The sequence below is a fragment of the Motacilla alba genome, chromosome 2 (genome assembly GCF_015832195.1).
Source record: "Motacilla alba alba isolate MOTALB_02 chromosome 2, Motacilla_alba_V1.0_pri, whole genome shotgun sequence".
NCBI lineage: Eukaryota > Metazoa > Chordata > Aves > Passeriformes > Motacillidae > Motacilla > Motacilla alba.
This window is the reverse complement of record NC_052017.1, coordinates 58,246,787-58,261,724: the sequence shown is the minus strand read 5'-3', so window position 1 is coordinate 58,261,724 and position 14,938 is coordinate 58,246,787. Positions and strand designations below refer to the sequence as shown.

At 39.6% G+C, this 14,938-nt stretch overlaps 1 protein-coding gene across 5 annotated transcripts in view; it reads right to left on the bottom strand.

Moving 5' to 3' along the window:
* The window catches only part of SLC66A2 (solute carrier family 66 member 2), a 76,109-nt gene that overhangs the window by 51,646 nt on the left and 9,525 nt on the right, over positions 1–14,938 (bottom strand). For 3 of the 5 annotated variants that reach the window (XM_038163526.1, XM_038163545.1, XM_038163506.1), the window contains exons 3-4: positions 14,664–14,797; positions 10,384–10,437 (exon numbers count right to left, since the gene is read on the bottom strand). In XM_038163526.1, coding sequence (XP_038019454.1) covers positions 10,384–10,437; positions 14,664–14,797 — 188 coding nt within the window. The remainder of the gene's footprint in view (positions 1–10,383; positions 10,438–14,663; positions 14,798–14,938) is intronic. The other 2 variants (XM_038163516.1, XM_038163536.1) reach the window with 2 other exon arrangements.

The window sequence follows — 14,938 nt, the reverse complement described above, 5'->3', positions numbered from 1 at the left end:
TCCAGCAGGACCAGGGCAGTGCTTGACCCTCTGTTCTTGGTACTGCTGAGGCCACATCTCAAGTCCTGTGTCCAGTTCTGGGCCCCTCACTACAAGAAAGATATTGAAGTGCTGGAGCATGTCCAGAGAAGGGCAAGGGAGCTGGGGAAGGCCTGCAACTCAAGTCTGATGAGGAGCAGCTGAGGGAATTGGGGGTGTTTAGCCTGGAGAAAAGGAGGCTCAGGGGAGACCTTCTCACTCTCTGCAACTGCCTGAAAGGAGGCTGTAGCCAGGTGGGAGTCAGTTACTTTTCCAAAGTAACAAGCAACAGGATGAGCAAAAATGGACTCAGGTTGGATCACAGGCGGTTTGGATTGTATATTAGGAAAAAAACTCCACAGAAAGGATTGTCAATTACTGGAACATGCTGCCCAGGGTAGCACATGAGTGACCAGATGTGAAGGAATTTAGAAGATTAGGTGTGGCAATTAGAGACACAGTTTAGTGGTGGATTTGACAGCACTGGGTTAACAGCCAGACTTGATGATCTTAAGGGTCTTCTCCAACCTAAATAATTTTATTATGATTCTATAAATGAGCCCAGTGGTGGTCTGGCAAGTTGATTAAAGGGCTCAGGTACACAGTGTACATGAAGAGGCTAATAAGACCCATTCAGATTTAAGAGAAGGGTTCTTGCTGCCTACAGCTATCTAAGGGGGAAGTGGATCATGGAGGCAGGCTCTTCTTGAAGGCACTTGGAGACAGGACAGGCAATAACAAGACATGAGGTACAAGGGAAATTCCAATTAGATGGAAGAAAAACTTTATCATCATGAAGACAGACACTGACACAGGTGTCAGAGTTGTGGAATCTCCATCTCTGGAGATACTCACAACTCACCCAGACAAGGCCCTGAGCAACCTCATCTAACTGGACCCACTTTAAGCAGGGAACTGGATCAAATAACTTCAGAAGACCCTTCGAAGCCAAATTTAAAGAATGAAGCTCACCATTCAGATCAAGATGTGACCAAGTTTACAACAGCATGTGACAAGCTCAAGAAGCAGCCAATTACAAAAGCTTCTCACCTCTACCAAACCAAAGCAGCAGCTTTGCTGCACACATGCTCCCTGATGTGAAGGGTGAGCAGACCAACCAGCTGTCTAAACATTTAGATGTTCCACTGCTGATACTATTAAAGTACCTAATTATTCTAGGTCCCACCAAGAAGGAAAATATTTTTTCAACATCTTTGTTTATTCACTATTTCCACAGCCCTAGAAGCAAGCTCAGCCTTGTCTCTGAGGTTCCAGTTTAGCGGCTCAGCAGACAAGTTTTGGAAACCCCAGAGCACCCTCATGTGGCTAGATGCTGCTAGGAGTTCTCCTTCCTCTGTCTGAATTGTGTGAGGCACAAGCAAAATACACATTTTACTCACAGGTTTATCTCCCCACCACACCACCAAGTGGGCATGGTTCTTACACCATAAATAATATTTCTGCTGCCACACAGCTCTTCCAACAGACCATGTTTCAAGTCTCTTCTTCCCACCAGAGCAGTGCTGGATGACAGTCCTGCTGGATGGCTTCCCACTGGAGCAGTGCTGGATGGCCCCTGTCGGGGCACCAGCAGCTGGAGCAGGCAACCCGAGCAGCACACTCCACAAACACGGTGCTGAACCTCAAGGTATTATTGGTCGTGCCAGGCTGGGGAAGAAGTTTCACCACCTCTCTTCTTTTCTCCCCAGACTGAAAAACAGTTTTCCCTCAACTTAAGGGAAATTTCTTGGTGTAGCAGATAAAGATTTTTTTTTTTTTTTTAATAAAGACAGGCTGGGACAATAACAGCTGCACTGCTTCTTTCCAGCTCTCCAAACCACTGCAGTGTGCTCCTCGTGCTGCACAGCAAAGGAAAGACCCCTGACACTGCACACACCTTCAGTCCACCTAAACCGTGCCTGCCTGTCCACCCCCTTTTTCCTTGCAGCAGGTAGGCTTTTGAAACAGGCATGGGCCCTTCACATGCTACATTTAGCCTGGCAGAGCCTGTTAAACTAAAAACACAAGCACTGTAAACTGCATTAAGAAGTTCACAAAACAACAGCCTACCCACATTTTCATGTCAAAGCCATTCAAAAGCAGCAGCAAGGCTGGTGCAAAGAAGGGGTCAAACGACTTAGGTGCAAACATACTGCTCTACCACCAAATAACATCTTATTGAAATGACTCTAACTCACAAGAGATTGTACAAGTCTGTGGCTGACTATCTCTCTACTGTATATAAGCTGAAAACTTAAAGGAAGCTAAATAATAATTTCAAAATGCAGTAGCAGCAAAAATAGAGCAATGTCCACCAGGCTCCCAGCCCTGGTAACAAGTAAACATGGGTAATACTTTCACAACTCCCTGTTTTAGCGATAGAGAATATGTGCATTGTTTGATTACTACCAGTGACAGAAGCCAAATGAATTAACATGTTATACCAAACATTACAAAGCTAATACAGTTGACAGAGCAAATTACAAATACTTTATTTACAATCCCACAATAGTTTGGATCGGAAAAGCCCTCTGTAGGACATCTAGTCCACTCTGTTCAACGGTAACCTGTTAAAAATTTAAAAACCGAGGAGATTTCACCTTACAAAGTGGTACTTTGAACCTTGCTGATTTAAAATGGGAAAATTTTTAAACTGTGAAGAAGAACCAGTTTAACCACAAGTTACTGTATGCACTACAATAAAATACAAGCAAAATATTATTGTCCACATTACACAAGATTGAAATAACCCCTTCAGTGCTTTTGGCTTCAGAGGATTTAGTTTAATTACTAAAAGAAGTTGCAGGTGGCAGTTCCAATTTCTCAAGTATTTTTAAAGAGTACTTTTTACAATACAGCTATCAAAGCACAGGAATGCTACTGCATTTATCGCTGGATGCAAAACACTTCGTACAGTGTACCAACTCTGCCGGTGCAAAATGCGTGGCTAATATGAAACAATCGCTAGTCAGCATCTTCCACATACAAACTAGGGAGAGGAACATTACTGGCAAGATAAGGTTTTAATTGTTGAAGGTGCCAACTCTGATCTCTGAGTGAAACCCAAAAGACAATTTTTTTTTTAAGTTGCCAAACAGTACGTCTAGAAACTAAAATTCATCAATAGTTATCAAAAATTACAGACTCTAGAACTGTTGGCTTCACTGTCCACTAAAAATACAACCTGAAATGCAACTCACCTATCCACATTCCATGGTGGGTGTTCATTCCATTCCACTCCCCACCCCACAGGTGGCAACTATTCTTCCTGCTTAACTGTTGTAACTGATACAAAAGTTAAACTTGGAGAAAAGCAGCTTCCAAACTGAAAGGAGCTTGAAGCTCACTGCTTCTATTTCAGACCTGCTCAAGAACTTGCACAGCTGAAAACACTTTTTCCCCAAGTTGTCTGTTAAAGGACATTACCTCTCTGCCTACCAAGTCTAGTTTTATCTTAAATTAAGGTAAAATATCTAAGTTCCAAAACAAACCCCAAAATCAGTAGGAACCTGTTCAACCATCATTGTGCTAAACAAAATTCTGTAAAAAAAGGATTAAGTGTTACCACCCAAATAAGATCTCTCTCCTCTGAGTTATGCTATCTACATAAAGAAAACAGCAGGTCAGCAGCCAAAAAAACTGTTTACCTGGCAGACACACGTCATTCCATTTTCAGATAACTGGCAGACCCAGTAAGAATCCACTATGAAGCATATGGACTAAGATAAGACTTCAACTTGAAAGGAGGACCCATGTGCTAGCATGAAGTAACAGGTGCTCCACAGCTCTCATATACTACTAAACCAGAAAGCAGAATTAAGAGAGGAGTCCTTGGCATTTCTTGGGCTCGGAAAAAACGCTGTGGTTTTTTGGATTTGTACCACATTTCATCACCTCACCTTTCTTCAAGAGGCAACTCAAGCATCTGTGTTTAAGTATCATAGGCCTGTGATAAGAGGCTCCCTATCAAACATGCCTCAGACTCCTGCCCTGTTCTGGAGATAATCAAATCACAGTAGAGCCTGCCTGTGCTGGCTCACACATTCATCAAGTGATCACAGAAAGTGTAAGCAGCATGCTCAGGAGGAAGAAGCAGCGATGTCTGAAATTATGGATTTTGTCTCCATCATGTCCCACAATAAATTCCTACTTTCCTAGAAATGTCTGAACCGATGGGAAGTAGGGAATTAAATCCCTATTTTGCTTTGCCTGTATTCACAGCTTTTGCTTCACCTTTTGAAGTATCTTTACCTCAAGCCAGGAGTTTCTCACTTCTAGCCTTCTGACTCTCCCCTCCCACCCACTGCAGGGGAGTGAGAGGATAGCTCTGCTGGGAAGAGCTGCCTGCCAGGGTGAGCCCACAGCACGAGATTATTCCCTATGGCTTAACTACAAATACAGATAAATCTGCGTTTATGAATGGAACAATACATCTGAGATTACTTTAAGGTTTGGGAACTATTGCCTCATACTTTATGTAACAGTCATGCAGGTAATGTCAGTCTCTTCCACTTCCATTGCATCCCACTGTCCTGAATTGCCAAACAAATTGTATTCCGTTTGCCATCTGTACTCTATTTGTCTTCTGTTAAGTGGGCAGTTTTCCTTATCTCTTCCACACCCACTCCTCCCTCCGGGGAGACATCTGCTGATAACAGGCTATCGAATATCACTGCATGACTGATAAGAACCATAGCATCCCATTGTGAGATGCTCCACCCAGAGGGAAGAGCCGAGCATTCCCACCCAGATATAATCTGGAGATTCTGGAACACCAGCAAGGCTTCTCCACTGGACTTCCTGAGGAACAGCTGCCTCTTCCACTAGATCTTCAGAGGAAGACTCCACCTTTCTGCAGGATCCCTACTCCAACAGAACCACACCTGACACTCCAGGAGGACTGCAGCCACAATTCCAATGGACTGCTACCAACACCCTGACCAACAGGTGTCAGGTTGTGTTCTGACTCTGTCAGTGTTGTTTTGGTTTACTGCATTGTTTATCTTATCTTTTTATTTTCTTCCCTAATAAAGAACTGTTAATCCCACTCCCATATTTTTGCCTGAGAGCCCCTTAATTTAAAATTTATAGCAATTTGGAGGGAGGGGTTTTATATTTTCCATTTCCAGGGAAGCTCCTGCCTTCCATAGCAGGTACCTGTCTTTCCAAACCAAGACACCCACGAAAATAAATACCCTTAGGTTTTCTAAAGATGACCTTAACTCTCATGCAAAGCCACCACCTGTCTCTCAGGCCTAAATCCACTACATGCCATGCATTACAAGAGTGCCTTGTCCACCTGGATCCCTCACCACTTCATCTCTAAGTCTCTGGATTTACTGCAATTCTCCCTCTCCCCTTCCTCCACCCTCCAGACAACAACATGAGCCAGCTGCCTCCAGCATAGGGAAATGGGAAAATAAAAGTAATTCATTCCTGACCACCATGATCAGGAATGTGCTTTCAGAGCACTCAGGTAGGCAGAAGGCAGACTGGCCTCCACCTCACTGCAGAGGATGTGTATTTCTGGATCTCTCACCTCAAGGAAACTGCAAACTGCCAGAGGCAGGGATCATAGCTGCTCAGAGGCCTCAAAAATCATTCTTTGGGTTTCTCCCTTCCCAGCTGTCTTTTCTGAAAGGAAAGGTGTCTCTGGAATACAGAATTTAAACTTATCCTTCCCTCTTATACCTTCTGATTAATATCAAAATTTATGCCCTCCTACTGAACCACTTTCAACATTTTCAACAGGACATAAAAGGCCACAGAACTTTTATTTTGAGGCCCATTAGCCTAAGGGACTGAAGAAAGATTTACACTGAATGGAACTTCAAAGCCTGAAAGAGAGTATCTACTGGGAAACATAAAACTGGTTCCAGAAAACAGACTGATCCAAACCCATTTTTCTCATGTTTTCTGAAAGAAAATTATTTTAGTGTTGAACTTGCAATGGTTCACGACAAATTCCCTAAAAAAATAAAGGAACAACTTTTAAAATGGAACTATTTCCTCTCTGTCTATAGTTTAACAACAAAAAAAAAAAAAAAAAAAAAAGCTATCTGTTCAATCTGTTCAGTATGCAAATAATTTTTAAGCTCCTTTTAAAAAAATCAGTAGTGTTCTATTTGGACTGAATTATTCTGAAATGCTTGAATAATAAGTAACTTAGACCTCCAGCACAGACCGATACCTGCAAAGACAAATTATTTTCCAGATTTGTGTTGGTCTCTTTTGCAACATCAACTAAAAATAAACCAAAATTATGTATTCAAAAAGACACCAATGTTTCCCAGCTAAGTATTTATTTAAAACAAATTTTAAATTGACCCTACGTGTTTATAATCTCGATTTCTCACTCTCTTTTGTCTCCTAAAAAGTCTAAAAATTGATGCAGAGAAAGACATGGGGAAAAACTTTTCCCATCATATACAGAATTACAACCAAGGTGTTAATGCAGACAGGTGCCATTTTCTCAGGCAAAGCAGACCTGAATTCTTCAACAACTAGAACTTCATTAATATTTTTTAATCCTTAAAAAAAAATTAAAAAACAAACAAACGACATAACTAAACAAAAGCAAAACAAACAAGCAAAAAAAGTATCCTTTTGACATCCTGTTTTCTTACAGACAAGCCATTACAATCCCTTCTCCTGAACATCCTCCCCCAAATACTAACAAAAGCACTCTGAAATTAGTCTAACCAGGATACGTATAATCCTAGGGAGGAGGGATCAAAATCCTTCCAAGAGCACTTCCATGTTCAGTTATGCACAGACAGAGGTGGTGAGATCCCAGCAACAACTCTGCTCTCATTGTTCCAGCTGTACGGGGAATTCAACTACTGGGCAGTACAGTGCAGAAGTCAAGCACTTTCAATGAAACCCAGGTGCTCCCCACAAGCAGCAAAGAAAGCTGTGCCTCTGCTGTGTCCCCAGCTCTGATCAGGGTGTCGGGGCTGGACAGAGAAGCACATTGTGCATGTGACTTACAGAGCACCCCTGGAAAAACACAGTGCTCGCCCATAAGCTGTGCAGGATGTCCCACTGAGCCCAAACATACCTAACACTGAACAGAAGAAGCCACAGAGCTGATTAAATAAAGTTTACATCCTTCATGGCACATGTAATGTAGTAGTGCTGCTCTAAAATATGTCAACACTGTGGTGGTGCTGTTGAACAACACAAGCCAACTGATGTCCTGAACTAACTAAAGAGCAGGAACAGAAGGAGAGGTAGAAGTGTGAGTTATTCACCAGGCTGTCACACTGCCAGTGGAAACACGCAGCAGATGCCTGCACCTGCTCAATTCACATTACTATTTTCTCCGCGTTATTATGCAGCTATAGGTCTGCAAAGTCAACCATACATACATTTTACATTTTTCCCCACCAAAAAATGCTTAGTCATTTCAAATATTTTGCAACAGGTATTCGATGAATCTAAGATTTTGCTGTTCCATTACCACTAGTTCTTATTACTCATGTTTTAAAATTTAATGTGATTTGATGAGGGTTTTTTGAGTTAAAACCAAGGTTCAGGATTCCGTAATACAGCAAGTGTTAAAACCATCTTCAGAGAGAGAAGGAAATTCCAGAAATGTCCTTCCAAATGCTTAACCATCTATTTAGAAGGAAAAAAAAAAAAAAAATCTATCAAGTCTCATCCACGTTGAGGCTCACTGGCCACACACTGAAACTACTGTGAACTTTAAACAATACGAGCTCTTTGGAGCTATGATAGTGTTTTGTTACTTCTTTAGTGATTTTGTTACCTCAACAGTCTCCAACACTCACAGGGCTCAAAATATATATATGGAATTTTTATTTTAGCAAAACAGATTAATACACTTATTCACATTTGTTCTAAATCATCTCATTGTGAAACAAGGAACAAGCAAAAACCCAAATTTCAACTCAACTGCACCTTTCTCAGTCTCAGCAGTTGCCATGCTACCAGGCACTAGGCAGAACTAGACACATGAATTAGAAAACAAAGGAAATAAAGCATTAATCCTTCAGAACTGGAGGTACTCCTTTTTAGTCTTTCCCTCACCAAGAAAAAAAAAAAGAAAATAATTTTATTTCTGTATGGAATCAGAAAACCCTACACCCAGGGGCCAACCTTACAGTAAATTTTTTAGGTCACTCAAACTTGCAGTAACCTTCCCCCACACTCTCAACTCCCACTCAGTACTGACTGACAAAGTCACTTTTCAGAGTCATGTGACAGAGATAAAGGCTTTTTCAGCTAACATGAGGAAAAACAGTGACATTAAGTGGTTTCTTGAACTACTGACAACAAAACAAACCTAAAAGCAATCTCGGGGAGCTCCTCAGTTCCTATTCAAGGAGAAGCACCAAGCAAATGCCTCTGTATTTATCTAACAAGTTCACCTAAAATTCATTGGTAGCCCAGTACATTTTCAGATTAATTGTTCAACAGCTCTATAATTAAATAGTTTTCAGAGATCATCTTCATTTACAGATATAATTTAGTATATGACCAGAAAAATAAAGTAATATAATAATTTCTGAAGCCTAAAAATACATTGAAAAAGCTTTTGTACCACTCAACTATTCAAAGGAAATTTAAAAAACAATTTGTTCTTCTAGAGCAGAAGTTTTAATTAAAACTCATTAAAGGACATAATGAGAATGCACTAGCACGTGAAAGCATGGCAAATATTCCCCTCAGCTAATCTCTAACTGAGCTTCCCCAGAGCTGTAGCAAAACACAGCACTGCAGGGCACAGGTCAGTAAAGCCCTCTGTAAATTGAGTATGGCATATGCTGTGACACACAGCACTGTGTATCCCACTCTTTATACCACCAGCACACACTTTTGTACGCACATTACAGACAAACAGCTCAAAACATTCCTAATTTCTTTATAGCAGTGCGAATTGTCATATCTCAAACTTTTGCATCTAGTCTTTAAACTTCAGAGCACTACTGTAAGGCTATCTTGCTCCTTAGTAATAATTCAATTCATCCCATTTTGCTAAGCAACTCCAAAACAAACTTCAAGTAATACCTATTAACCAAATGTTCCAGACTTAGACCAGCTGGATTAAGATGTGTGGTGCTTCATTCTACATATTTTTAAGCTATCAAACTACCAACAAATTACTTTTGAATCAAAAAGACAAAGAAAAAAAATATTGAAATAAGTAAAAGGTCGCATTAAGTTACTTATTTCTGTTTAATTTTAACCAATTGAAGCTGACAACTGCTTATAGCTGGGAGACTGTAAATAAGCATTGCTGGAAACTAGTAAAAGACAACAGGAATACAGGCACAAGGAAGACAGAACTGCTTAAACATTACATTCCAATGGTTAGTGTTGCAAGCCAGTGAGAATGACCACACAAACTAGAGTTAAAGACAAACAGAAAGAAAACAGTTTGATACCAAATCCAGAAAAAAAAAATGTTTTGAGAATACAAAAGGAAAAGGTGCTTTGCAAAAGTACTGGTATCAGACAAAAAAACTGATAAATTTCCCAAAGCATGGATTTTGCCCCTAAATCTGAAAGGGGAGATCCAGAAGATAAATCATTAAAAGAGCATCTTATTTAACCTAAGCAGGGATAGGCTTATGGCTTCAAGAAAACACTCAGGTTAATACCACTCTTGGGCAGTTTCTTAGAGCTAACTCCAGCGTGATTAACTGTGTGCTGAGAAATACAGAGGCTCTCCTTTTGCCACAGTAATGTTCTTCTGTGCCCTGGATATTGACAGTTGAGTTATCCCTCACTAACTCAAGAACTGCAACAGAACACAGCTGGTACCAACGGAAGATTCTGAATCAGTTCAGTTAAAACCAGTCTAAAAGTCGATTTTGGGGAACTTCTGTGTCAGTTTAAGTTCTTTGATGCAATACCCCAACTAATTTTAAACAAAACTACAATTACTTGACTAAAACTGTCATTCCAAACTATTAAGAGTGGAAAAAGTACTGCAAGGCTGGTTTGCACCTAATATTTCATCGTTTCCTCCAGCATTAGAGCTGAAAAAAGGCCAGCTGAGCCTGAAGAGGTGAACCTCTGTTTTGTTTGTCCAGCTTGGGGAAGGAGTAAGGAAGACACACAGTGTGGTCAATTCAACTGCCTTCAAAGAATTGGTTTCTGAAACAACTGAAAGCATCTTTTCCTCTTTTCCATGAAAGTTAAAAGTGGGCAGGTGAAAAATTTTTAAAAAAATACAATCAGACACCAGGTTTTAGTATATCAAGAAAAGGTAATGCAAACCTTCTCTATAGAAATGATCATGCAATCATTTCCAAAAATGATTACAAAAAGCAGGAAATCATGAAATATGTGGTTAAGGGGACAACTTCAGGCAGAATGGGTTTGTACAGTACATACCCAGATAGGATCTCTTGGGAGGTGCTTTGATTTCTTCATCCTTACTATCTGCAGCTACATAAAAAAGAGTTGAAGGGAAAAAAAAAAAAGAAAGGAAAGACAAACAGACTTTTATGATTAAATGCAACAGTGGTTATTTGAGTTACAGCTTAGTCAGTTAGTACATTTTATTCATTAAAAAATAATAGCCAGACAAAAACATGCCAGAATTTTTAGTCCCCATGCTTTCTATAAGGCTCCCACCCCACAATGTTAAGATAGGACTGAGCAGTAGGAAGTCCCAGAACAGTCTCAGTGCACAACCCAACAAGCAGTGTACCTATGAGGGGAAAATAAAGGCTCAAAAAACAATGAAACAGACAGCTTGATTCTTATTTAGACTACATAAATTCTAACTTTTCACGATAAGAGAAAACAACCTGTTATCTCGGCAACACTGGGTGTGTGGATATGGATGTATTAACAGCTGAGACAGTAGTTGCCTTGCCTCTGCTGGAAAGTGGTATTCAAAAATACTGTCACAAAGCCTAACAACAAGAAGGAGAAAACAGAACTCATCTGCAACCATGCTGCATGCTAAACCTTTTTCATTCTAACCTTCCTCTGCCAGTTGAAAACCATATATTACACAAGAGAGTTTTCCAGTGCCAAAACCAAAGCTCTTCAAAGGATCAGAGTGCTATAATAAGATACAAGTTATAAAGGAGATTAAGTCAACCAGTAAAACTGAATGAATGACAAGAGGAAATAATCTTAATGTAAAAACACAGGAGCCCATGTTCTACTTGTGGAGCTTGGGCTGCACAAATACAGAGAGATGTCCAAGAGGCTCCTTTCAACAAATATTGTCCACTGGTTTTCAATATAGTTCATACATTCAAGAGGATCAAAATCTGTCACAACATCTTGGGCATTATTAGAATCTTTGTTAGAGAGAGATGGGAGGCTGATTTGGGGAGAGTGTCTGTCTCTCCAAAAATATGAAGAAACTGCTCTGGTCCACCAACACTCCCAAAAAGACCCAGATGTTTTCAGCTGTCTATACCTGTGACCATTTTGCTTCAGCCACCTCTTGGTTCTTGAGTAAAGACATTCACATTTTGTATTTCAATATTCAGCTCTTTAGCACAGTAGCACCATCATGCCCCAAAATATTACAATACTTTGAACAAAAACAACAACATCAAAATTAACAAGAAGCCTGGCCCCTTCTGTACTGAGCCAACAATGCAGCATACTAAGGGCTCCACAGATATGACTTTAAAACTTAGGAACAAATATGGAAAACTATTGTTACCCCAACAACGGTACCAGAAGATCTGCATTAGAGCACTTAAATGCAGTAAGGTCAAATACAAGATAAAATATAAGAAGCTATTATTCATGCCTGCTGATTTCACCTGAAGACCCCATGTAGTTTTCAAAGCATTCTTACACAGGGGAGAGAGAACTGTCCTATCACTGGAGGTTTTAAAATCAAATTGGGGTATTTGTTCGTTTTGTATTTTGCCTGATTTGGGTGCTGGCTTTCCTCAACCTGAATTGTTTCAAACAAGCTACACAATCCAAGGTAAAAAAATAATAATAATAGAACAGTTGGATATATGAACAGCATTTACTCCGTTTTCAGTTGGTAGGTACTGAAGGATAAAATCTCTGTATCCAAAACAAAAAATCAGAGAAGGCAGCAACAGCACAAGATGGGTTGCACCACTTTCAACTCAATTTCATTTTGCAATACTAAAAGGGAGCGGGGGAAAATGCCATAATTTAGAAGTAACTGTAAGAAGGGGGAAAAAATTAAGAAAACTCACATACTCTTTTAAAGTTTCTATATAGAGAGTCTAAAAAATAAATCAAACATTACTAGAAAATCTAGGGAGACTGCATTTCTCATGCTATGATAGTTACCCTACAAATCAAAATACAAGCAAATTGACTGAATGGCTTTATATGTTCTGAATAGCTATTGACATTTTGGGTATTTTAAGCCCCAGTAACACACAAAACATGATAAAGAGTACAGAACAAGCTTGTCAGAATTTGAAGAGATTGCTTCTTAATGCTTCAAGATAGGAAGCAGATTCTTTCTGAACTAGTAATTACTTAAGGGACCTAATTTGTGAGAAAAATAAAAACAAAAGGAAAAAGGGCAATTCCCACATAACTGAAAACACACTGGAAAACATATACTTCTGCTACTTGGAAGAAATACCACATTTAACAGTAATATAAGAAAACAGGAAACTCCCTTCCACTGAAATATTCTATTCTTTCTAAATATTTTGCTGAAACACTCAAAGGGAGGATAGAAAAGAAAAACATTTACAATGAAGATCAGCCACGTGAGAAATAACAATTATATTATCATACAGAAATGCTGTACCTTCCCTCAGAATTCTGCAAGGTTAACCAAAAACAATGACTTCAAACCTAGCTCTTCACTGTCCCAGTAAGATATAAGGAAAGAAAGTAAGTACACAGACTTATCAGCTTGCCTAGATCACCATAAAACTTTAGAGATAAGATTAGGTGTATGATTAGAGACACAGTTCTCACTCCTACTCGTATTGTGCTTGAAACCTATCTTTCTGTCCAGCTTGAAAGGAGCTTTGCATGCATCTGAATGTTTATTCTGAGCCATCATACAGTCGTCCTTACTAAAAATCAATCCCATGTTAAGAAAAATATTCCAACTATTCTCAGTGTTTGTGGGAGGATGCAAGCCTTTCTATGAAAACAAATAATTAGGGACCACAAGTCCTTAATTAAAAATCCATCTCTCTAGCAAATTCCATATGACAAAATGAGTTTTAGGAAAAAGGTTTATATAATACAATGCAACCTTAAAGAGTTGTTATCATCTGTCAAGGGAAGGCCTGATTAACCCCTAGGAGACTGTATATCTTTCAAGGAAAGTTGCTTGAAGAACACTGTATATAAAACTGAAGAGCCTCCCTTTTCTGTCCAAAGGCTACTGAAGGAGCCTGCAAGTGTGTGTGTGTGTGTGTGTGTGTGTGTGTGTGTGTAAATGTGCCCAAGAACAACTTCCTTTCAGAATGGGCAAACAGAGAAACCTCTCCGTCACTCCACAAAATGCTAGCACAAACAGCAGAGGAGGAAGAAAGCATATGTGCCCCTCCCAAATGCTTCCTGGATTTTACCTGCTGCTAAATCTGGCTGAAAGCAGTTTTTAAGTCGTTCATCCTGCCAGACTGAAAACCCCTGTGAACACAGCAGCTTGTGTTTGGAAGCTGGATTGCAGCTCCTCTTCCACCTGAATTCACTTACCTGAACAGTTTCTCACTACACTCCACAATGAGCAGGAATGGAAGTAGCTTCCTTAGCTATTAGATAAATTACCCTACTGCACAGCCAGGAGCTGCAGCCTTCTAATGATGGCTGTGGATATCTGGAATTGGATCAGACCCTCAATTACTAGGGAGTGTGGAAGAGAACAGATGGAGAGAATAAATTATACATCCTTAATGGCAAAACAACTGACAGAAAGCTGACAGTGTTAATTCTGTTCTTGTTGGTAATAAGCTGTTACATAAAATGTTGTAAGTCAAAGTCAACACAGAGAAACAAAAATCTACCCATCTCACATTTCTTATCTGCAGGGGAAAAAGCAAGGACTTTGCACAAAGACTGAACATTTTTTTAAACAGAGAATAATAGTCTGTCCCAACGGAAATTATCAAAATTAACCAAAACACAAAATATGAGAAAATTTCCATAAATCCCAACTAATCTCACACTAAAGCCAAAGGAAATGGTACACAAAAAGAAAAAAAAAAAAAAGATAGTTTTGCAACTGTGGTTGAATGGTAAGAATCACCTGGTTTCTTGACGGTCAGTAACTTAAGTAAATAGAAAATTATTATCTACAAAAGCAAATGTTTGCAATTATAACATTTAAATAATAGCATAAGATCATAACTAAGAACTTGGTAAGAAGTACAGCTGAAGAAAATAACTTCTTACCAAGATCTTTTAAAAAATCCAGGCTAGCACAGTAACATAACAATCAGCTCTATATTCAGAAATGTGGTGCGAAATAGTAGGGAGAACTCCAATTTCTAGACTGAACCAAGACCTGTTTGAAATAAAATTTCAGCCATACATTTTTATCTAGAAAATAAGCAGTTTCAAAAAAAAAGTTCAGGAAGGGCCACAGTGGGGAGACTGGACTGCAACACCGAACTTTTGTACTGAAAGTAGAGCACACCATATTTTCAGATACATTTATCCTAAAAACGCCAATTCCCATCACTGACCTGCAAAAGAGCGGCGTTTCACATTCAGCTCATTGGACACACGAATTTCAGTGCACAGTTTCAGCATCAGTAACATTGTAATGATCATGATAATGCTCTGCCACAAAAGAGGAGATTCAAAACGCCTTCCAAACCTATAAAAGGAAAAGAAAGTATGTAAAACGTCTAAACACCTGCAAAAAGAAATGCTAACAGTAACAGGTATGGAAGGCTTAGGAAGTCAGAGTCACCAGACAGACCTATTTGCCCATACAGGAGCTCAGAGCAGAAGTCTC